Source organism: Glandiceps talaboti, chromosome 21 (assembly GCF_964340395.1).
Source record: "Glandiceps talaboti chromosome 21, keGlaTala1.1, whole genome shotgun sequence".
Taxonomy (NCBI): Eukaryota; Metazoa; Hemichordata; class Enteropneusta; family Spengelidae; genus Glandiceps; species Glandiceps talaboti.
This window is the reverse complement of record NC_135569.1, coordinates 2,379,573-2,405,328: the sequence shown is the minus strand read 5'-3', so window position 1 is coordinate 2,405,328 and position 25,756 is coordinate 2,379,573. Positions and strand designations below refer to the sequence as shown.

Sequence of the window (25,756 nt, the reverse complement as noted above, 5' to 3'; positions counted from 1 at the left end):
GTTATTAGAATTCTTACTAGTATTTTCGGGGATACTAATATACCTACAAAACTAAGGGCTTTATTGTTATATGTACTTAGTCTATATTACTCGGTGAGTTTTGTTTACAACCGGCATTCAGACTTCTGACGTCAATGAACTGTTACAACATGGTAATTCGTTTGTTTGTCAAACCTTTAAAGGTGATTCTGAATATATCTGATGCCACAAATTGGGAATATTGTCCTTTCTACACGTTTCTTTACCAGTAAATACAAAGCTAACTATTCTAACGTACGTGGACAAGTGAATAAAGTTGAAAGTGTTCACTTTAAAATACGTGATTGGAGACCATCGGCACCCCGAACGGGAGAAAACCTCGGTTTGATGTAAAAGCTACCAATGTATTGTTGTTGTTAAATATTACCTATTGTTCTCGCTTGTGACGTCATAGGGGAGGGTCAGTCGCTCAGTGCAATATTTTACCATAGACAATGGAACGGACACTCTAAGATTTGTACCAACTATATGCTGCCTTCTCTCTGATCGGTTTACTTGAATATTTTATTAGCAATAATTATGGCCCAAAATTATGTCTGTATGACATGTAGTAACAACAGTATGATTACGAATCGGAACGAAAATTACAAAGTTAGCAGAACAACGTCAACGAAATATAAATGAATAATTACCCCTTTATGACTTGAAGTAACCACTAACTTAGGTAGTCAGTCTCTACAGAAAATTCCCCTTTATAACTTGAAGTAACCACTAACTTAGGTAGTCAGTCTCTACAGAAAATTCCCCTTTATAACTTGAAGTAACCACTAACTTAGGTAGTCAGTCTCTACAGAAAATTCCCCTTTATAACTTGAAGTAACCACTAACTTAGGTAGTCAGTCTCTACAGAAAATTCCCCTTTGAAGTAACCACTAACTTAGGTAGTCAGTCTCTACAGAAAATTTAAACATGTCAAAGTTTTCCATTTAGAAAATTACTGACAAGTGACCCTGAATGGAGTAATTAATTTTTAATATTTCAGTTTAATTATGACTATCCATGATAACACAGAAGGGGATCATAGCAGCCTTGATCACATCAAAGAAACATGTATGGAATATTTTCATTCAGTTATTATTTTATAATGCAATTGCATAAACCTTCATCGGTATTATTATATTTATGCCATCGGAGTATTGATTATAAATATTTATAGAGAAATGTAAATGAATTATTTTAGCGCGTGGTAGTTATTTTGTAAGTAGAGTTTTCTGTCTGGTGATCATGACGTGACTTAGAATTACAGACAGTTAGAGTAAATTTGTGATCGTGTTTCTAGCGATTTCAGTCGAATTTAGAGTCAACAATAGACGTATTTGTTTGAGATCTGGATCTACAAGTGAAAGCACTATAATTTGCAATCGTACTGAAGTTTTTTTAAATAATTGTTTTTGAAAAGCTTGTTCAACTCAAAAGTGCTGGTATCGGGGATAGACAGTCACGTGATAACAAACTTATTTCAAATTAGTATTTGTATCGTACGTATCCAGTGGATTCATTATGGAACAAATGGATGAAAACGTACTGTGTGTTACATACGAACACCTTTCTGTCATATAGTGAATGGATTGTATGATGCTCCCAAAGGAGTTATGGAGTTATGTAAGGTTGTTGTGTTAATATAAGCCTATGTCAGGGGTGATAACTTAAACAGAGTTCTGATCACGACATACATGCAATGTGCCAGGAAAGGCGCTTCAAAAATACATACTAGTTATATGAGGACCCGGAAGGGACAAGAACTATACTTTGTACTTCTTATTTGATATAAATTTATTATCTGTTACCTTTGTAATTATAGTATTGTTTTCGTTCCAAACTCGGGGAAGTTGTCATATATATCTTCATAGAGTGATCGCCTATATTTGGTTTGAAGTATGATTCGATGCCGATGATCGCCTATGTTTGAAGTATGATTCGATGCCGATGAGGGCGCTCTATAACGACAAAAAGGGAAAGTGGGATAATTTATGATAAAGATGCCTTTCTGCATTGTTAATAAGTATCTATATCAATACCATAATTCCATGGTTCGTAGAATAAACCGTAATTTATCACAAAGTTCATTATCCTTGGATATCAGGTACAATGTATATAGCAACACTAATCTATATATGCCAAATACATGATAAACTATTCCCTTGGGAGTGTTACTATATATTCTCACCGATTCTCAGACAATTTAGTACGCGACGAACCCCTCACTGTAAATAGACTTTCACTGTCTAAATACTCCTGTATATAGATGTAGTCACGGCCCAAAAAGTAGGGAGGTCCGGAGGTAGTGGGACAGTTTTAAACTAATTAATTTGCTTATATATGGTGATTCTTCGTAGTCCCTAATCATGCAGTCTCTGTGAATGAGTGACGTCATAGTATTCCCCAATACCGACCTTCGACCTCTCTTTTGCTACCTCGACCTCAATTTTGAACTTGAATGAAAAAAAGGATAAATTATAAAGTCATACATGGTTTGAAATATATTTAATAATTACACAGGGAAAATAATCTCTAAACTGTAAACACGTTTTGTCATCGTCGTAAAAACACTGGCGCCCCGTTACAGAGTATTGATTTCGGTGACGTGACTTACGTCAATAGAAAAAATATACCCTTGCTTGTGATAATGATTTTATTCAAAACTTACCTAACACTGAAAATAAGTTTGCATAACGTCGCCATATCTACCATTCAAAACGTGTTGAAATAAAGTGCAAAGAAGTGCAATTTTAAGAGGTGGCGTTTCGGGAATCACCCTTCTCCTCGCGTTCAAATTCTCCCACTTTTAAATCAACTGTATCGGTACATCCATACAAAACAGAATACAGTGGACTTTTACATGTCATAGGTTTATAAAAAGAACCGAGGTTGTACAGTGAAAGTTTGTTGAACTCTCCATGTTGTAGGAAGATTTGATTTGTTGCAATGGTAACTGTTTCTGACCACTTTCCGAGAGAAAGCCATCCATATAGGAGGGGTGACGGTCTATCAGGACCTTATCGTGACAGGGGGCCAAATTTAAAAGCATGATACAGTAATAACTACAGTAACGTACTCTGGTTATAAAAACAATGCCTGCTATCACAGCAATAATGTCAGGTCATATTCTTACAAAGGTTGTGACCCCCGGGATCAGGTCAAAGCATTGCTGAGGCGTATGTTATGTGGTATGTATGATAAGATATGTACAATTTACATAATTGATACCAAATATGGGAAACCCTTACCAAATTTGTCATATACGCTATATAGTCTAAAATCTAAAGAGTCAGTAAATATGCTACAATATAATGAATATTATGTAAATAGAAATAACATAACTTTCATTGTGTAAAGTGTTGCACCCAGAATATTTACATCGAAATAAAATACCCAGTTCCAAAATAAAAAAAAAAATAATAATATTACCGAATGTCTTATTAATTTTTACCACCGTAGAAAGTGTTTTGATAGTAAGAAGTTTATATAAAAGTAGTTGTTGTTATTTTAATATTATGAGGTCCGATGGCGAGGGAGACTTAGGCTTCAAGTGATGTATAATTTGTTTCCTTTCCTTTCAAAGTCCAAGTTATAAATTGCTCGCGCTGCCCTTACATTCTCCCTAGCCGGCCTTAGACCTCTTTTTTGCCTTCGGCACAAACAAGGACTTCCTTCGGTAAATTAAGGTCCTCGTCATTCAAATGTTAACCCATATTGAATAACCAAGGGTTTCCGACTACATAACGTCTTTGTAAACCGTTTTTCAAAATACATTGTAGTTTAGATGTAAAGAATACATAGTACAATGTATCTTAATTACTCAAGAATTCAATGCAAGTTTTTCAGCTTGCCGCCCATTGTCACGATTGACACGTACACATACTAGTAGTCTCCTCATTGAAAGAGAAGGCGTGGATAGTGACTCTTGTACAGTGTACCCGGTAGGATTGTATTTTTACAAGTATATCATGGATGCCAGGATGGGGTATTTAAAATGTTCAGGCCTGAGAAAAAAAACCCCAACCCCACCTAGTTTTTCACGTCGACTTCTTTTTTACATATCATCGAGAAAAAATAATAAAATCACGAAAAAGAGAAGATGCGGAAACTGACATCAACTTCAAAAGACAATATAAATCTGTTCTTCCAATTTGTAATGACTGTACATCTGGTGAGAAGAAACCATTAACACAGAGACCATATGGAAAAAAAACCCGGAAAACATAACTACCTGAACTAGACACTCACATATGAAAATTAATATCACACTATTACATATTACCTATTCTAAAATTGAGCGTAATCGGTTCCACACGTTTTTTTTGTTATGCCAGACGTTGGGCCTATCTAAAGGGAAAGTATTAATATCCAAACACCGTCACAAAACAAAGCTACAAGGGACCTGAGGAGAGATAAAATAAATTAAAAATAATATAAAGCATAGCTGAAGTGGGGGGGGGGGGTGGAAAAAAATATTCGGGGTTTGAAGGGGTCCTCAGAAAAATTATTGTGTTTATTTCGAGGGAGGGGCATGAAAATGTGCACGGTAAGAGTGCGAAGGGGGAGAGGCTTGCCCAAAAAATTGACCAAAATATTTTCTCCCCAACCCCCTTCCATAAATTCTGACTTCGTTTTATATTGACTTTCAGTTACGAGCCTATAGCATGTATAGTGTCGATGTTTACTACGTACAAAGTGCTCTGTGTGATAAACTGCAGCTATGCACTGGTCAAAACTTGAACATTTGAAGCGATCCTAGGTCTATCACCAGCAGTAGGACGGACAAATGTGCCGTTTATGTTTCACACGGGAGAATTTTTAAAATTAATGGTAAGCATAATATCTTCATTCAAATGTTTACGGTTGCTGCTATTTTAGATTTATAGTAATCCGCCAAAGTAAACATTGCTTATAATGTAAAAATTCTTTCTCTTGCAACATGTATACATCATGAAGAAGTTAGAAACACAGGTTTCGAACAAATAACTTGTTCTTCTTCATCACACCTGTCCACTTTGCAGTAAATCTAACAGAATGGTCCATCCGTGTGTAGTCACGAAATAGCTGGAGATGTTAAAGAATAGTTGCATTTCTCATTTTTCCTATTTCGAGTTATGTAGGCCCAGAGTGTATAGACTAGAAATAAAGGGGTTTCCTCTCTCTATTGTTATTGATGTACTATTCTCAGTATTCTGCCCCCGGCTACTCTCTAAACTAATTGACGGTCCTTCAACTTCCAATCCACTGCGTGCTTCCGATCCCATTGTCCGCATGAACAACGCCCTCTGTGTACGTGTTGACGCCTTTCCTTCAAGAAAAGTAGGCACCCGTAGCAAAGTGGTTTAGTCCACGACAGGCTCAAGATGGCGAAGTACGAGGTGGTGTCCGCGAAGTCTCTCTGTGCTCTTTTCCTCATTACTGTTTGTTTGGTAGTAAGACAGTCAATCGTTGCAGCTGACGAAGGTAAGTAACACACCACCTATCACCCAGAGTGAAGAAAAAGCGTGTTTTAAGTTGAAGATCGTCGTAATAGACCACGGAACTTGTGAAAATAGAATGTACTAGACTCTCGAAGTAACGTAACACACTTCTGTGATTGGATTATGGAAGGGAACGCCGTAAACTTTCTCATTGTAACTCAGAAACTTAGCATAAATGACGATTTACTTACTTTCCCATACTATAACGATCGGAGTTGTTATCACAGCATTTTACAAGCTTGAACTTTAAGATGACACGATCGTTTGCTGAGAGTGCAATGGATTGAATGAGGTAAACACACTGGAACGACCAGGATCACGCTGCTCCCAGCTGCAGGAAACCTAATACATTCATTAATGCTTACGTGGCTAAAGCTAGCTACACTACAGTCCACAAGTCATCCTATCATAGGCCATTATTTTACGCCTAGCGTCCCAAAAGCATTATGCCCATACTTCCAAAACTCACGAAAGATGCGATGCGCTGTAAATACGGAAGTCGAAACGACAGTTTATTGTCGTCTGTCGTCGAATCCATGATGAAGCCTGTCTGTGGCTTTCGTGGACTTGCAGACATGCAAATTTTTGTTTACACTATCACAGTATGGCTTTACAGTCACTACCTGGTCGTCAAGATGTAAAAAAACACGTTTAAAACGGGACATCGTCCTAGTATTCACCCACTCTTTAATATTTAACACTATTTTATGTAACTATGGGTGGGAGGGGATACAGGTGTCCATTTGTTGTAAGAATCAAAAGTTAATATATACTCTAAAATAGACAGAAAGAGAATGACTGAATGAAATATAACTTGTGGTTTTGTTGTTGACATTTCAGTTTTGGAATCCCACTCATTTAGTACAGTTTGACACAACACTATCAACATATATTTTTGTAAGCAAAGAAATGCAGGAGATTTTTAAAACAAATGTATTAGAGGAATTCCTTTATTGAAGAACTTTTCCAAAATATTTCACCACCACAGCATTTAAGCTGGTCTGTGTAATTACATGTATATTTATAATGTCACTCATAACCTATTTACATAATATAATGTAGCTGACTAATTAATTAGATTATCAATTGACAATCAATTAGGCCATGGCAAAGTAATGGGTTCCATGCTCTGGTTTTCTGAAAAGGGTTTTAACCCCCCCCCCCACAAAGAAAAGAAAAAGAAAAGAAAGGGGTCTTTTATATTGCATGCATCAAAATTATATTAAGAAACCAAATGACAAATGTTGCAACTTAATTTTTGCATAACAACACAATGTATCTTACAGTCTACATTTGAGTTAGTGTTGTTAGGGCAAAAATTACACTGACAGTGTTTACTCTTGATTTACAGTTGAAAACAATGGAGCTTAGTTTCTCATAAACACATTAATGGATTCACAGTTTGATATAAATATATAATTATTTATTTAATATGACAAGGTGCCATATTTCATACATTTACCTTTCCATTGAGTTGTCATATCTTGATCCATTGATATATCTCAGTCGTCTTGTTACAACAACAACTCAAAAAGTATTTATAATTAAAAAAGCAGCAAATCTGGGTTTCCTGTATTTTCAGGAAACTGTTCAAAACAACAATTGCTTGTATATCCTGTCAGTAACACACTGCCACACTGGTTTCAATGGAAATGACAGTATACGACCTCAGTAATCAAATATTTGATATAGACATGAGATGTCTGTTTACTTGTTGACACCTACCTGTGTTTCTACTCACAGTCAAACATTATTTGAAGTGAATCCCAAATTTCATTTGATGTCATTGTCAACATTGTCAGGGGTGGTGGGGAGGGGGGGGGGTGAATGACAATGGGTTATTATCATGTATCTCAGAAAAGACATTGTAATTTACCCCGTAATTTATCCCGATATGTCAGAGAAAATTTGGGTTTCGGTTCCAAAAATATTTGACCCAGAGTAGAAATTTTCATTTGTATGTATAAACCCAGCATCCATGAACATCCTTCATTCTCACAACATTTCAGTTCTCAATTCTATAAACACTTCAAAAAACAATAATTCAGTTTTCAAAACTAGTTGTATATGTCACCTATGAAAGAATACACCTCAGAGACAATGATCATCACATCACCCTAAATGTTGTCTTATGAGTGATGAGAACAGAGTATGTCATGTGTGTGTTTAAAATCCCAACTAAAATGAGGCTAGACTTCATAATGGGGTAATATGGTATTTTACATGTAATGTCAATTTGTTTTGTATGTGGCTTTTTGTACTTATAAAGCCCTAAACTTTAATATCAGTGTATTTATTATGCTCATCATTCAATCATTTTTTTGAGTTTTGTATCCAAATTTCTAATATCTAACTTATTGTTTGTTTACTGTGCTTCCCATTGTTACACAAATTGTCTTACATTTCTATAGGTCCCAGACAATAATAGTCTAGAGAAGTGCTTTCCACCATTTTGCTGCTGAGTCTATACAGTCTCAACTTGTTTATAGTAGTCTAAAGAAATGCTATTACATAATAGCATACATACTAATCTCCAGGCCCCTGCTTTATGCATAGGAATTCTTTCCTCAGGAGAACTCAGCATTGTTTGTATAAATGTATGCAAACTACAGGGTGGAATTTAGGCTTTTAACATCTGAATAGGAAACTGACTGTCAAGAGCATAGTAATGAGATACTGGTAGTTGAGTGCTTTGGCAGTGGAGCGTAGCAGATTAGAAAACTTGGTGGTGTGTTGGGGTTATAACTATAGTTTGGTGACATAGTACAGAGTTTCGTTCACATACCACTGTACATGTACCTTGTATGGGATCTATTAAATTGTATTTAGGTCATAGATATAAGTCTTGTTTTAATACCTTCACAATTTTAGGTACACAAAGCTTGTCTAGTACTAGTAGCTGAATTTCTGGTAAGAGTTTTACCAGTTACGAGATGAACAAATGACAGAAAAGTAACTTAAATTATCTACAAGCCAGACAGTTACACCTCATTATAACTTCAATACAAGGTTTAAGTTATCGTTACGAGTAGAATGAGGACGTGGACAGAATTGTTGATCTGGATGAATCATAAGTTAAAACACAAACAACAATAACTTCAATCTTCACACCTCTGTTATTGTCTGGCCAAAGTAGTTACTGAGAATGGTAGTAAAGTAGATGACATCTTTAGTTTTTGACCGAGAGGACAAGGATGAATGAATTCCATTTCTTGTTGGCTGTCAGTGTTAGTACCTCCGGTTTGAATGAATGAATGAATGAATGAATGGGATTGGTTATTGACAAGGTTGTTGGTTTCCTCTGTTGAAGTGGTGCACATATACACGTACACACAAAGTTCAATTGAGGTTAATGATGACATATGTATACTAAAGGTAGGATGGGACTGTCTGTCTATATAAATACCACTAAAAACTCCCACCAATAAATGTGACTTGTCGACCTTTAAGTTCTTCCATGCTGACCTTCCATGGACGACCTCTCAGTTTGTCAGAAAGGAAACCCAGAGGGCTAATAACTTATAAGTGAATACTTCTATTGTGTACTGTCTTCAACAGGGTTGTTGATTGTATGTACAACTGTGATAGACATCACATGTACGTGGACATGACCAGTCACTATGTACAATGTTGTGGTAGACATCATGTGTACTTTGACATGACCAGTCACTATGTACAATGTTGTGGTAGACATGTGTACTTGGACATGACCAGTCACTATGTACAATGTTGTGATAGACATGTACAGGTGGACATGACCAGTCAGCTGAAATCCTAAGGTCATCACATAGCTTGGTTTTCACACTCTCAAGGGAATTATTTGAAATTCTTGAAATTGATATTTTGATATATTGATATTGTCCAAGGCTAGTCCTTTCAAGTCCAGATCAGTACCGGTAGTCATTTGGAATGTACTCATTGTCACAGTCACAGGGATATCAGTATTTTCCTCACTTTAAAGAAAGCACTGCGCACACACACCATCCTTGCCTTCTAGGCCACCATGCTTGGCAGGTTTCTACCGTGCTTTATAAGTGTTCTACCATCCTTGAGCTTTAGTAATCTTTGAATGACAAAATCATAATAATACTTTCACATGAAGAGAAATGCTGCTCCCCAATGTACATGTATGTATGTGCACAGGGAACAGGAAGAGTACTTCATGTTTTTGTGGTAATTTTCTGGATATCTAATATTACTTTCTTATTTTCTCTATATTTCAAATGAGTTTTCAATTTTGTCATTATAACTATTGTTTCCTCTGACTGTTTTTTCCTATTTCCTATAGTTATCATTGTCTTATCAGAGTTTATCAACTTTGCATTAATTAATAGATTGCTATAAATCCTAGAATTGTGGTCAGTGTATGAGTGTACATGTACAGAGGGGACAATATACTGTACACTGTGTTTATTCATTATTAGCAACATTATTCAAGCAAGATTACATGTCCCAGAGGTAGATTACGTGTCCCTGTGGTTTTTCATCAACCAATATTGCATTATTCTTAAACATATGCTAACAGCTGTCATCATCTCCTTGATTTATACTGTAATGTGGGGTGGAATGAGTAATGGGGTGAAAGAAAAAAGGTCTGACACAAAAGAGCATATAGCATTTGACCCTCCTTAAGTGATCAAGTATACATTTCTTTTCAAATATGTAAGGGCTACTGGTCCATAACACATTTTAACCATTGATTATGTGCATCGATTCACACAGTAGTGGTGTTTGGAGGTCACAAATTTGCTGTTCTGGACACACATATGTACTAAATAGTAAATAGTAAATAACAGAACCCCAGGACATGATTGCTAGAGTGGTACTGGGGTTGGGGGTTTGTGGGTATATGCACCCGTGTGTGGGTGGTGTTTACTACTGTACTTTTACTTGCTGTGAAGAACCTAAGAAGTTCTTGTGCAAATATACTATGTAATACCTACATTCACAAAACCATTGGGTTCTGTCTCACTATTATTCTCAAACCATTGGGTTCTGTCTCACTGTTATTCTCAATTATTCCAGTAATATGAAATTAAATGAAACAAAATTCCAATTGATAGGTTTCTATGCACATTTTGAATAACATTTGTTTTTCAATTTCAGGGAAAGAAAAGTTTGTAGTCCTAACCGTAGCAACTGATGAGACAGATGGATATAAACGTTTTATAAGGTCAGCTAAAAAGTATGACCTGGCAGACTACATTGAAGTAAGTAACTGTATCAAATATTTTAAATTTTTGCTAACATTTGGGGGATAATAAATCATTCACCAATCACAGATGGTCTTACTGAGGATATTAAGGTCAAAGGTCATCTTAAATTCATACATACATATTGAAGTTTTGCATGTACTTTTTTGTCCAATCACAAACATTCTTTTGGTTGGCAGCAAGGTGAAAGGTCAATGTTGTAAATGTAACTTAAATAGTACTTTTTTCTCCAATCACATACTTTCTCAGTGTTGTCACCAAGGTCAAAGGTTATTGTTTTAAGTGTAATTGAATTTTGTACATGTTCCTTACACTTTCTCAATGTTATGATCTGGGTCAACTGTCAGTCATAAATGTTGGCCTACTTTGTCAGTTAATCAATGAGGAACGTATCCAGTGTTGAGATTGAGGTCAAGGGTAATCATAAATTACATATTCAGAAGCTTTTGAAAGAATGTATGAATTTAAGATATATCTTTACAAGGTACTTTCACACACACACACACACACACACACACACACACACACACACACACACACACACACACACACACACACACACACACACACACATGCACACACACACACACACACACACACACACACACACACACACACATGCACATACACACACACACACACACACACATACACATACAATCAGGAAATTATCCTAAAAACAGTAAGTCTATTCTATGGAAATGTAACCATAAAGACAAAAGATACAGTTTGACATTCAGATCTCTTGAATACAAGGACTGAATGTATTGCAAACATAATATGTCCATCTTATTTGTATTTTCACTTCCCAAAATGAAATACATTTAAATAAACTTCATGTTTACGAGGACCTCTGCACGGTGTTGGTAATGGACGGCCTCAACCACCACTTATGGAAAATAGCAGACGTTTAGCAAGCTGCCGACCGGGTTTATTGTGTTTTGGCAAAATACAATATACACAAAAGAAATGGTCAAAAAATGATGGCAACACTTTTGAAAGTATGTGTAGTGGTGAACAATCACATAATTTTTCAGCTTTCTGAGGTATCCTTATTCTAGGAATTTTATTTCATCAAAAGAATTATAAAATCTTTTGAATATTTTGGCCCATATTTTATTGAGAGTGAGTTCATTAAGTTAGATTTATTGTTGCTACTAAAGCCGTGTTAGGAATGTAGACATTACGTGATGGTCCTACTGTTTTATGTAACATTTCAACTCACATAAGGTTTACAACTTAAGTACCCCTGCAAGCTAAACGTTTAGTTCTTCCTGTCATACAGGGATCAAAGGTCAAAAGTTTACTCTGTCATGCAAGGATTAAAACTGTACTAGATGCAACTGTAATATTTTTGGAACTGATTATTTTGTTAGATATGATAATGTACTCATAATATCGTACACCCTGAACAGTATTACATAATGATAAAGTTTTCTTGAAACTACTGACGACAGTATATTTGAATATTTCAGGTGTTGGGGATGGGAGAAGAATGGAAGGGTGGAGATATGCTTAGGTTTACTGGTGGTGGACAAAAAATCAAATTAATGAAAGCTGCTATGGAAAAATACAAAGATGATCCAGATCTGATTGTCATGTTTACAGACAGGTGAGAAAAAATTGGTTGTCATAGTAACAGGTGACTTGGTTGTCATGGTTACAGACAGAGAGAAGGATATGGTTACTGACACATGAAAAATGTGGTTGTCATGGCCACTGACAGGTGACATTTAATTGTCATGGTTACAGAAATGACTAAGATCTAGTTGTCGTGATTACAGACATGTTGAAAAATCTGGTGATCATGGTTACAGACAGATGAGAATTATCTGGTTGTCATGGTTACTGACAGTTGAGAAAGATTTAGTTGTGGTTTCAGATAGATGAGAAAGATCTTGTTGCCATGAATACAGACAAGATCCTCGTGTCTTCACTGATAAGATAGTAGTAATCCAAGTGTGAGGAATTCAGACATTGGGCCATATGGATGAGAATTTGGTATTTATTTTGGATTTTTATTTGATAAAACAGCTTCACCATGTTTTTCTACTTGAAAAAATAATGCAAAATAATGCAAAATTCTCATCCATATGGCCACTTTAATACAGTGTGTAGCACAGTGGTGGAAGTTATCGTGTGTCTATGGAACTATATCTATTTTACAGACTGTAATGTACTGTATTTGTTTATAGTTATGATGTGGTATTTACTGCTGGTCCGGATGAGATACTAAAGCGGTTCAGAGAGATGGACACCAGAGTTGTGTTTTCATCTGAAATCTACCTGTGGCCTGATACAAGTTTACAGGTAAGGTACTTTAACACATTCCTGCTTAGTACTATATCCATTTAGTACTGTCTGCGATTAACGCCTACATTATCATGTAATGCTGTTTGCATAGACCTTTCCCAGTGTCAGATATTTCAATGGTTTATTGTGTTATTTTCATAGGACAGAGTGGGTGGTGGGGTCAAATTAGTATGAGGTGAAGTCTACCTGACTTCCGTAAAACTTTTGACTGGTTCCCTACACTAATGATGAAATATACAGGAAACAGTATTACAGTAACATTTGTAGAGATTCTCTGTCATTATGAGATAATAACAAAGGGCCTCAGTTTTGGCTTTTTCAGTTGTATGTAGTTTGTTTGTTATTTCTCTACTCAGCTGCACTGAACCATTTGATTGGCCAGCTGGGCTTTCCTGTTAGTCTGCCTGGCACTGGTATTGTTCACATTTACTCAGTAAATAATAAAAAGTAAATAAAATATATGAAATTGAAGTGTGATTATCGAGAGAGCTTTGTTTGTCTGCTCTTCTGTTCTGATAGTTTTTTGGTTGTCAGCTTGACTCATGTTCCATGCACTACACCATGACTTCAGTTCCACGCACTACACCATGACTTCTACACCATGACTTCTGTTCCACACACTACACCATGACTTCAGTTCCATGCATTATACCATGACTTCAGTTCACACACTACACCATGACTTCTGTTCCACGCACTACACCATGTATTACTGTAGGCATGCATGTTGAAAAAAGCAGACACCATTGTTTGATTGTGACCCTCTAGCATGAGGTCAAATTTTATTGCAGGTACATGAACTGAGAGATATAGACATGTTTGTACCAGCATATTTTCCTGACAAAATAAATTCTGTTTTTATCAAACATTAATTAAAGAATGATAAAAATTGTCATAATTTTATAATTTTTATCATTCTTTAATGAATTTTTGAGGTGAATCCTCGTAAATAGTTCATATTAAGTGATTTATATCAAAGTATTCAAAAAAAAAGTAAAATCTAATATAGTTTTGATCAAATAAAATCGTCATTGTTGTGCATATTTTTGTAGTTGAGTAGTCGTGAAAGAATGACTCTGAAATCACAATACTGTAGTCATATTTATTGTAGTAGGACTTCTTTTAACTGTAAAAGTTATTTCCACTGAAATAAGTCCCACTAACATACTTTCCGTACGATATGCATATTACAACGGATAAGTGAATTAAAAAATGTCGGATTGTATCAATAAACAAAAGGCTTTAAAATCTAACAGTCCTAACTTACAACATTCAAAAATTGCAGACACAGACATGTAGTACGAAGGTTTCATATGGTAATATTTAGTTATGATCAACATTTACACTGAATACATGTCACATGATGTGGTCTACCGGATGAGTTATTGGAAGTAGTGTTTCATTTCCACTTTCACTATCCACCAAATTAAAATATGCCATGACATGTACAAATTGCTATTCTGCCAAATTGTTCATGTGTCAAAATAAATACACAATAATATGATATTATTAATTTATTAAAGAAATGTGTAATTTTCACGCCATATGGAAACTTGGCAAATATCACAAATTTGGTTTATGATAATTTGGATACAGCCAGTAACTCTATTCTGTTAATATTAATTTATTTTGATTGAAATTGGAATAACAAGTTTTTGTATAATCCCACAGTGCATTTGAAAATTATCATATTTTGTGTATAATTTTGGTTTGCAACTCCTGATTAATTTCTCCAACTTTAACAAAAACATTGAGGGTTATTTGTAATTTTATGAAAACAAATGCAGTAATTTCAATATTTTTTTGAAAATCCCTTAAAAAAACTTTGTTGTCAACTAAAGGGAACAAAAATGATAACTGTAATACATGCAAGACAAACAGAGCTGCATTTGTAAAATTATAGATTCAAAATTTGATAGCACAAAGAAAACATGTTTTGAAATCATTAATACATGTACTGGGTACATGAAATTTGATAACACCCATAAAACCTTAGTTACAAATGAAAACAGGATGGTGAAAAAAATACTCAACTAAAGTTTTCCAAATATTTGTGACTAGCTTTCACGTAATGAGGTCAGCACATTAATATTATTTACTCTATGAATATATAATGAAATAATAACACATGCAGTTGATTTATGATGATATCAGTCAGTAATTAGTGTACCACTACCAGTAAAAATTTTAACTTTGTTGAAACAGCTGGACTTATTTGAACAAAATGAAACATTGATATTTGGATGTTACCTATGTGAGTCAACTATACCATATGTGTTAGTACTTATTTCTAATATTTGTGTCCGGATATTAGTCTAGAAAATATGATTAGTACTATATCTTGTTTGAATTAGTATTTATATTGGTATGCGGGTGGGGGTGGGGGGTCACTTTGGAAAACAAAAAGTGTAAGTTGTCATTTTGGTGCTATGAGATGACTCAAAATGTTAGGATTTAGTGACATTTTTAGCAAAATTGTTATCCCTTGTATTCTAGGACTGTGGTTGTTAGGAAGGATTATAAAGTGGCAAGGAGTAAAGATAAACTATTTCTGTGTCAGGCCACCGTACTTCATTCCTCATGACCTGACAGACGCTATATTTCTTCAAGCTGGAGAAATAATTATAAAAAATTGATGCCCTCTATGGCAGGATAAGAAAAATTCACATCAGTAATGGCGACCCCATAACAACATATCTGTGCAAAAATATTTTTTTTTTAAATTTGGGAACTTTAAATAAAAGGGTTCCCTCTGACTTAAAGTGTCATTTCTAAGTCATTGAGAATGTTAAAGTACAAATATAAAATTAAAATATCACCAACATGTACATATACAATTACTTTTTTTAACTTTTGAAAATGTTTAACCGACCGACTGACTCATAATTTAAAAGTGTTACGATGAAAAAAATAGAATTTAATATTTGGACCCTTCTTCAAAATATCCTGAACAAACAAAGAAAACGATTTTCATTGACACATATGGAAATGAAATATAACAGTCATTCTCAATAAAAATAATGTCACTTCCTGACTGGTGGATATATGAGGGCACTGAATCATGGCATAAATAATAACTTACAGGCTACAGAGCAAAGTCGTCATAAATGGTAATCAAATGGATTCTCAATTTATTTCATTTCTTTCCTTTCCATAGGACCAGTATCCCAAGGTAGAAAAAGGAATGCCATACCTGAATTCCGGAATGTTTATTGGTTATGCTCCAGAAATCTGGCAGATTGTGTCCAAGACTGAAATTGGTAACCGTGGTGATGATCAACTCTACTACACTAAGATATATCTAGATCCAGAATTGAGAGTAAGTAATTAAGATTTAACCAGCAAATACATACATCAGAATTTGATAAGCAGGTGTTGTTCACTGTATGATAGGTGGCGCTGTTTATGATGAGTTAAAATGACCGGATTGTATAAATTAGCCACTAGAGGGTGCTAGTCAACATCTGCAGGCCAGAAGTATTCTGTACAATGACATACTTTGAAAATCATCCTTTCCCAACATTTTAAAGGTAGATGTTGATAACATTTTTTTTTATTTGGCACAGTTTTTCTCCTGCTATTAGTTATTTAAATTTTAGGAACTCATGAATTTCATTTACACTCATTTTGTTGTTGATTCTTGTACTGTAATAATTTGGAATACATGATGAAAAGCCTAACCCTCATTTCCCCTCATCTCATTTCTGTCTGTCTGTCTGTATGTCTGTCTGTCTGTCTGTCTGAGTATTTCTGTCTGTCTGTCTGTCTCAGTATTTCTGTCTGTCTCAGTATTTTTGTCTGTCTCTTTCTGTCTGTCTGTCTGTCTGTCTGTCTCAGTATTTCTGTCTGTCTGTCTCAGTATTTGTCTGTCTGTCTCAGTATTTCTGTCTGTCTGTCCATCTGTCCATACGTCTGTCTGTCAGTTCATTGTGTCAGTCTTGTTATAGTTTTCTATCTCTGTGTTAGTCTTTCTTTCCTTACATCTATAAATCCTAGTCTGTATGTCTTCATAGTTGTCTATCCTCCTTTGTGTGTGTTATATGTACCACTTTATCTCATAATATGTATTTCAATCCACAGAAAGAACTAAACATTAAACTAGACAACCTGGCTGTCATCTTCCAGAATTTAAATGGTGTGACTGGTAAGTAGATGAAAGTCCACTCACCCAAAACTTGAAAATTGTAAATTTGTAAACTCTCATTTACATGAAATATGATGACAACAGGAACTCATCTAAAATATCGTAGATTGCAGGCTAAGGCAATCTTACGAGGGAACAAGATGAGTTTATATATTTTTTGACATAATAGTGTGATGAATATTTTAAGACATAGTGTTCTACTTACTGAAATATACTAAACCATAACTTGTAATTGACTGAACTCATACCTGATATTAAGATATAACTCTGTCTCATATGATTTGGTGACATAATTTATTGTATTTATACAAGTTGAGGAAATCCCTTCTAAGAATCAACTATCTAACAATACCAGAAGATATTTGTAATGTTAGAGAAGACATGCATTGAATAGAAAATCATACCTAAAACAAAAAACTTGCCAAAAATCTGACAACCAAACCTAACGGTAAATTCAAAGACAGGTCATGATAAATAAAATTGTGTGTTTGCTTTCCTTCTATCAGATAATGTCAAACTAATGTTTGAAGGCAAAAACAGTATGCTACATAACAAGAAATACAAAACTGTACCAGCTGTTGTCCATGGTAACGGTGCTGCCAAAGTATACTTAGATCACCTTGGTAACTACCTGGCCAACTCCTGGACTCCTGAGAGTGGCTGTCTTTCATGTCAAGAAGACTTGATTAATCTCAAAGATACCAAGGTAATGTTGTCAGTATTTTAAACTTTGACCAATACAAAGAGTGTCAAGATGTGATGTCATCACTAAAGGTTGTCCCAGAATCCCTTGCAGGAAAACCCCCAAAATAGCCAAACACATGTCAAGTACAATAGGGCTTCTTTACAAGATTTTAAAGTCGAGTAGGTTGCCATGGTGATATCTTTTTACCCAAAATCATATGTTGATAGCAGTAATCAATACAAGTATACTAAAGGCAGAAATAAGTCTGACTGAACTTTTCCTTTCAGTTGATAGCAGTATTTAATCAATACAAGTGTACTAAATGCAAGTCTGACTGGACTTTACCTTTAAGTTAATCTTTGTAGTCAAACTTCGCAAACAATTGCATTTTAGATGAGTTGTGTTTGTGAAAAATATAGTTTTTGAGAAAAATCGTCAAGTCTTAAGAATATTTTCCACTTTTTCAGCTGGACGATTACCCAAGTGTACTAATAGGAATTTTCATGGAAGAATCAACACCATTTGCAGCCGAGTTTCTTGAATATATTGCTGAATTGGATTATCCTAAAAAGAAGATAGATCTATTCATTCACAATGCAGTAAGTATATTTATTGTGTGTGTGTGTGTGTGTGTGTGTGTGTGGTGTGTGCGTTCATGTGTCCATGCGTGCATGCGAGTGTGTGTGTGTGTGTGTGTGTGTGTGTGTGTGTGTGTGTGCAAATAAAAAAATAGTACATGATGATATACAGTTATAATTCTAAATAAGTTTGTGTAGTTGAACACTGCATTAGATGTGTCTGACACTTAATAAGAAGTAGTTGTAATTAAATTTCATAAAAACTTAAGAAATAGATATATTATTCCTATAAACTGATATACTACATACTATCTGTGTATGTATAGTATTTTGTAGATATTACTAACCACTGTGTCATTTTATTTTACATCAGGTTACCTTCCATGAAGTCAGTGTTCTAGACTTCTTGGATAAATACACTGCACAGTATCATTCAGTCAGAGAACTACCACCAGGCTATGGACTTAGTGATCATGAAGCCAGAAATAGAGCCCTGTAAGTATACTGTAATAGTCTGACTTACCAGAAATAGAGCCCTGTAAGTATATTGTAAAACATAGTCTGACTTACCAGAAATAGAGCCCTGTAAGTATATTGTAAAACATAGTTTGACTTACCAGAAATAGAGCCCTGTAAGTATATTGTAAAACATAGTCTGACTTACCAGAAATAGAGTCCTGTAAGTATACTATAAAACATAGTCTGACTTACCAGAAATAGAGCCCTGTAAGTATACTGTAAAACATAGTTTGACTTACCAGAAATAGAGTCCTGTAAGTATACTGTAAAACATAGTTTGACTTACCAGAAATAGAGTCCTGTAAGTATACTGTAAAACATAGTTTGACTTACCAGAAATAGAGTCCTGTAAGTACACTGTAAAACATAGTCTGACTTACCAGAAATACGGCCCTTGTAGTGGAAAATAAACATATTCTAAACCAAGCAGTCTAACTTTACAAGTGTTGTTGTTTTCCTACATTTGACCCTAAGAAGCTCTAATCTACAATGTAATATTCTCAGATTGATGTCAAAAGTGTCAGGACTCTATGGAAGTCTTACTGAAATTGTCAATGTATTGGTGGAGTATGTATTTTAATTTGACAATCATGTCAATTTCATCATAGACTATTAGATAATATGACGATGTTCAGCTGTGATTACCCATTTCTTCTGACTATTGAAGTGGAGGCTGGTAGGATGGCATGACACGTTGTGTCTTGCAAATTTATCTTTTTTCGAAATATATATTTTAGTTTGATGTCAATTTCTAAACAAAGTGTATTTCACTGTGGTTATGTCAATTTCTTCACAGCGTACATGTTTTAATTTGATTTTTTCATGTAAACTTTTTTCAGTGACATTATAATTTATCAAGCCCTTCACAAAGTGGATATTTTTAATTTGATTTCTCTGTGTCAATTTCTCTTAACAGCAATTATTGTCTTCAGCTGAAGACCCAATATTTCTTCTCAGTGGACTCAATTACCATGGTAACCAACCCAGATACACTGAAAATACTGATTGAACAAAACAAGTAAGATATACTTTTACTGTAGTGTTTAATGTTTATTCCTTGTTATTGTCAAGTTTAGCTTTCAGCAATTTATATATTTTATGATGTTCATGTAACATGTGCCTCAAAAGTAGAACTTTTTATCTGAATGATGCAGTTTGATCGACTGGCACACAATGTTGGTTCAAATTTTCAACCATTTAGAAACAAATGGCAGCAGTAAGGCTCAAACATGCAATGTACAGTTTCCAAGGCAACCACTCTACATACCGAGAGTAACATATATACATGTATATTCCTGCTTAATTGCTACATTGAGGACTAATCATGGGTAACCTTTTCGTTGTCTTTGTCTCAGGAATGTGGTAGCTCCACTTATTGTCCGACCATTCAAATTGTGGTCAAACTTCTGGGGTGCGCTAAGTGAAGATGGTTTCTATTCCCGAGCTGAAGACTATACTGATATTGTGAAAGGAACTAAAAGGTAAGCTAATCAATTCTTTTGTTTTAAGACATGTTCATCCATGAATGCTGTCCTCAATGGTTAATTCAGTGTTATTCCATGTATGCTGCCCTCAGTGGCTCATTCAGTGTTATTCCATGTATGCTGCCCTCGGTGGCTCATTCAATGTTATTCCATGTATACTGCCCACAATGGTTGATTAATCGTAACTTAATAGATAATGTACACAACTAATTACAAGTCATGGAAATCCTTATTGGAACACAAAATGTGGTAACAATGCCATAAGACGATTTGAATGCCAGGAAATACATGCATTGATTGAAATTCTTAAGTTTAATCACTAAGGGTTTTTTAAAAACCAATCAAATTTGAAAGCGTATAAACACAGCTTAATGTCACATTAAAACCAAGGTAGATCATGTAATCTATCAGATAATATATTAATATTTCAAATTAGACATTTCCTGTACATGTATAAAATATGTCAACTGTGAAAAACAATGACAATATGTCACCAAAGCAGGAGAGGTACGCTAAAGGGTGCCCCCAATTATACCCAAGTAGTTGGGCTACAATTTCATATTTCCCATTTTCTTTTTCCTTTCTTTCTTGTTCTTCAGAGGTTTATGGAATGTACCCTTTTTGAATAGTATATACTTAGTAAAGAGTGAAGCTATTGAGAAGTACAGACCTTCCTATCTCTACTCGGATCTAGATTCAGATATGGCATTCTGTCGTCATCTCAGAGAACAGGTCAGTTAAAAATATCTTGTTATCAGCCAATCAAAAAACATGTCAGTCAAAAACATCTTGTTATTAGCCAATCAGAGAACAGGTCAGTCAAAAACATCTTTTATTATTAGCCAATCAGGAAACAGGTCAGTCAAAAACACCTTGTTATTAGCCAATCAGAAAACAGATCAGTCAAAAACATTGTTTCTCACGAAAACAGGTTGTACAGCAATTGCTATTACGGTCAGGACTATCCATGTAAGTGATTCACATTATAATGACAAGCGTTAAAAGTCCAAATTGGGAGTTATTTAATGTACATTATCAAAATATCTGTGTTGATTTCAGGGAATATTCATGTATGTGATAAACACAGTTTTCTTTGGTCGTCTGCTGGATAATGAGAATTTTAAAGTGTACATGACCCAGAAACACCCTGATATGTACCAGATTTATGACAATAGAATTGTAAGTTACATTTTACTGTATTTGGTATGTAATATATGTCATGTGTTGTCTGTGATGTTTTATATGTTATCTGTCATGTGCTGTCTGTGATGTGTTATGTGTTGTGTAATATCTGTGATGTTATGTGTGATGTGTTGTCTGTTACATGTGTTATGTTTTATGTGTTATTTGTCATGTGTTGTCTGTTATGTGTTATCTGTGATCTGTTATGTGTTATGTATGATGTGTTATGTTTTATGTGTTATTTGTGATGTGTTATGTTATGTTTTACACATTATGTGTTGTGTGGTGTGGTGTGGTGTGGTGTGATGTGGTGTGATGTGATGTGATGTGATGTGATTTGTTGTAATACGTGTTTTTCATGGCTTGTGCTATTTCATATATTATGTAATATATACCGTACATATACATATATATAATATATTATGTGCTGTGTTATGTATACATTTCAAGCTATGTAAAATGTCATTGTAGACATAAACATGACACAGTGTTATACATTTGTTGTAGGATTGGGAGCAGAAATATATCCACCCTGGTTACAATAACGTATTAGAACCTGAGACAAACATCACTATGGTAACGTAAAATGTCAATCACAAAGTGGCACAACCTGAATTTATAATTTTCTACTCATGTGAAAATACTTACACAAAACCTATTTTAGTCTTATGTTAATGTTGACGTCTTCTATGATATTACAATTATCTTCTAGCATTGTTAGAACAGTTTATTTCATGGTAGTGATTTCCTCGACTTTTTTCATGAGTACAATAAATTACATTATTGGATCATTTATCAGTTATATCCTGATACCAGGTTTGAGTTCACTCAATTGCAAGTGATGGTGATGTATGCTTCAGTAGGTAGAAAACTGTGAGCATGTTTGAAATATGCAGGAAAAATCACGTCCCAAAAATCACGCCCCAAAATGTAAAATCTCAGCTTGTGCCTCTTTGATTTATTTGTAACAATTCATAAATCAAGGTGTAGAACTGTTCTTGTTTTATAATTTGTGTGTACACACACACACAGACAGACAGATAAACACAGACAGACAGACAGACAGACAGACAGACACACACACACACACACACACACACACACACACACACACACACACACACACACCCACCCACGGTCACATACACATACACACACCCACGGTCACATACACATACACACACACACGCACCTATAAATTGTTCTAACCATTGATGGTACTATTACAGCCCTGCACTGATGTCAACAACACACACACACGCTTGCGCGCGCACGCATACACACACACACACACACACACACACACACACACACACACACACACACACACCTGTAATTGGTTCTAACCATTGATGTTACTATTTACAGCCCTGCACCGATGTCTACAGTTTTCCATTAATGAGTGAAACGTTTGCAAAACATTTGATAGAAGAGGCTGAGTACTTTGGTAGATGGTCTGATGGTAGTAATACTGTAAGTATACTAGATGCAGCTAATCATGAATAGTGAAATGGTTACATTGGTTAGTAATAGTGCAAGATATACTCTTTGTCTTGTTCACATTGTTCACACCATGTCTCTTCATTCTCAATACCTGCAACACCATTTTACCTCACGAGGGTCAAAATAGAACAAAACGATTGACTTGTTCTAACATGTGCCTATAGTAATGCATGCGAAACATGTGGAGTGGAAATTATGATGTCAACCAAGAAATCGAATGTTCGTTATTTTCATGATGTGCCTAGGCAGTAATATTCTATTTGTTTTTGTTATCTGGCCAAGTAGTTCTGACTTTAAATTAACAGGATACAATCCGATATGGCTGTAGAATCCAATATGGCTGTAGAATCCGATATGGCTGTAGAATCCGATATGGCTGTAGAATCCAATATGGCTGTAGAATCCAATATGGCTGTAGAATCCGATATGGCTGTAGAATCCGATATGGCTGTAGAATCCGATATGGCTGTAGAATCCGATATGGCTGTAGAATCCAATATGGCTGTAGAATCCAATATGGCTGTAGAATCCAATATGGCTGTAGAATCCGATATGGCTGTAGAATCCAATATGGCTGTAGAATCCAATATGGCTGTAGAATCCAATATGGCTGTAGAATCCAATATGGCTGTAGAATCCGATATGGCTGTAGAATCCAATATGGCTGTAGAATCCAATATGGCTGTAGAATCCAATATGGCTGTAGAATCCAATATGGCCGTAGAATCCAATATGGCTGTAGAATCCGATATGGCTGTAGAATCCGATATGGCTGTAGAATCCGATATGGCTGTAGAATCCAATATGGCTGTAGAATCCAATATGGCTGTAGAATCCAATATGGCCGTAGAATCCGATATGGCTGTAGAATCCAATATGGCTGCTGAATTTTATTGTCATGTTTTCATCACAAATCTATAATGCTTTATATATTGCAGGATCCACGACTTCAAGGTGGTTATGAAAACGTTCCAACCAGAGATATTCACATGAACCAGTTAAACTTTGAACAGCATTGGTTGACTTTCTTAAAGGACTATGTTTGTCCCGTACAAGAAAAAGTGTTCCCCGGCTACTACTCCAGGGTAAAATTCTTACAAATATCTAGTCTGATTGTAATCGGTGTCTTGGTTTACTAAGATAGTCACAAACTGAAACTGCTGTTGTTTGATGTGGTAGATTACCCAAGTAGGCGATAGTGGTCACTCAGTTGTATACATCTAACCCCCTGTGATCAAGATAGTGTAAACATTGGAAATTCCAACAAATATACAAGATCTATCAAGTTCACTTCAAGATCTTTTCAAGATCACTTCAAGACCACAGAAGTTGTTAGACATGCCACTCTACTGTGTGTACAATAGGGAACTTGCAAACCCGCCATGTTGAATGTTGCATCATGGGAAATGTGATAATAAATACTTATCAATTAGTATTGTAAACAATACCATTACATTGTTTGCAACCACAAATAATCAATTCATAGTTACCCTGACCATTGTGGGAGGTTTATTTTATCAGTAGCTCCAGATTAGGTATTACGATAACCACAGATAATCCCATAGTCCTTTGCATCTGAGCTTGCTCAGTCTGGATTGCAAGTTCCTTATTAAACCAACAGTTTATATTAACATGGATTTTTGACAACTTAATCTATTTTTTATTTTTAAATCTCAATAGGCCAGTGCAGTGATGAACTTCGTTGTGAGATACAGACCAGATGAGCAGCCAGCATTACGTCCTCACCACGATTCATCTACATTTACAATTAATGTAGCATTGAATAAAAGGGGAGTAGATTATGAGGTAAGTAAGCCTGTATGGAGGTGTGTGTGGGGGTGTGTGTCGGGGTGGGGGTGGTTAGTGTTGTGTCGTATGATATCAATTAAAGGTGATTGCCACGACAGTCATTTTCATAAACTGGGGGTTCTGGAGAGTCATTCCATGATGTTACATCACTTTAATATGTTACATGCGATTGTTTGCCAAGGAATACCAAGTTGAAACTATATCCTTATTCATTATTCAGTGGGGGTCCTTGCCATGGGCATGCATTGTGTCAACAGTGAATTGAAACTTGTCAATCATTCATTGTTCAGTGGCGGTCCTTGCCATGGACACACATTGTCTTATGGGAATTAGCAGATATGCATATGTAATAGTAGAACATAACTGTTTTATTTGAAGGCAAAAAGCACTTAGGAATTAATTTGAAAACTGATGAATATATGTGGCCATAAAACGGAATGCCTTTTATTGAAGCAAAGTATACTTTATTGCAGGGTGGTGGTGCTAAATTCATACGTCAGAACTGCAGTGTGATCGGACTGGATGTCGGACATAGTCTTATGCATCCTGGCCGTCTTACACATTTCCATGAAGGCCTACGTACAACCAGTGGTACTCGATACATCATGGTTTCATTCATTGATCCATAAACAGCGGAAGATGTTGGCAACAGGGGGGGGGGGGGGGTGGCGACAGGGGGGAGGGGTTGGATGGCGACAGGGGGAGGGGGTGGATGGGGGGGTCAACATTTTAAATTTACATGTTATTCTTGGAAACCTACTCCCCATATAAGTGTTACATGAATATAAAATGTTTTGAGGTTGGATATTTGTGTAAAAAAACTAACTA

The 25,756-nt window shown here is 35.4% G+C and overlaps 1 protein-coding gene across 1 annotated transcript; it reads left to right on the top strand.

The window, feature by feature from the left end:
- Window positions 1–5,369: 5,369 nt before the first annotated feature.
- On the top strand, window positions 5,370–25,577 carry LOC144451111 (procollagen-lysine,2-oxoglutarate 5-dioxygenase 1-like). Its single transcript, XM_078141883.1, has 18 exons — window positions 5,370–5,481; window positions 10,605–10,708; window positions 12,187–12,323; window positions 12,907–13,021; window positions 16,182–16,343; window positions 17,105–17,168; window positions 17,675–17,874; window positions 18,321–18,452; window positions 18,805–18,926; window positions 19,867–19,968; window positions 20,306–20,431; window positions 21,034–21,166; window positions 21,494–21,613; window positions 22,124–22,192; window positions 22,985–23,089; window positions 24,058–24,204; window positions 24,800–24,925; window positions 25,402–25,577. The coding sequence occupies exons 1-18, from the start codon at window positions 5,382–5,384 to the stop codon at window positions 25,555–25,557; spliced, it is 2,220 nt and encodes a 739-aa protein (XP_077998009.1). The 5' UTR covers window positions 5,370–5,381; the 3' UTR covers window positions 25,558–25,577.
- The last annotated feature ends 179 nt before the right edge of the window (window positions 25,578–25,756 follow it).

Excerpts from the sequence above, each read along its gene's own strand:
- LOC144451111 (XM_078141883.1), top strand. The coding sequence starts at position 5,382 with ATGGCGAAGTACGAGGTGGTGTCCGCGAAGTCTCTCTGTGCTCTTTTC. Across the intron at positions 18,453-18,804 it reads ATCTATTCATTCACAATGCA|GTTACCTTCCATGAAGTCAG; the intron begins GTAAGTATATTT and ends ATTTTACATCAG. Across the intron at positions 20,432-21,033 it reads ATTGTGAAAGGAACTAAAAG|AGGTTTATGGAATGTACCCT; the intron begins GTAAGCTAATCA and ends CTTGTTCTTCAG.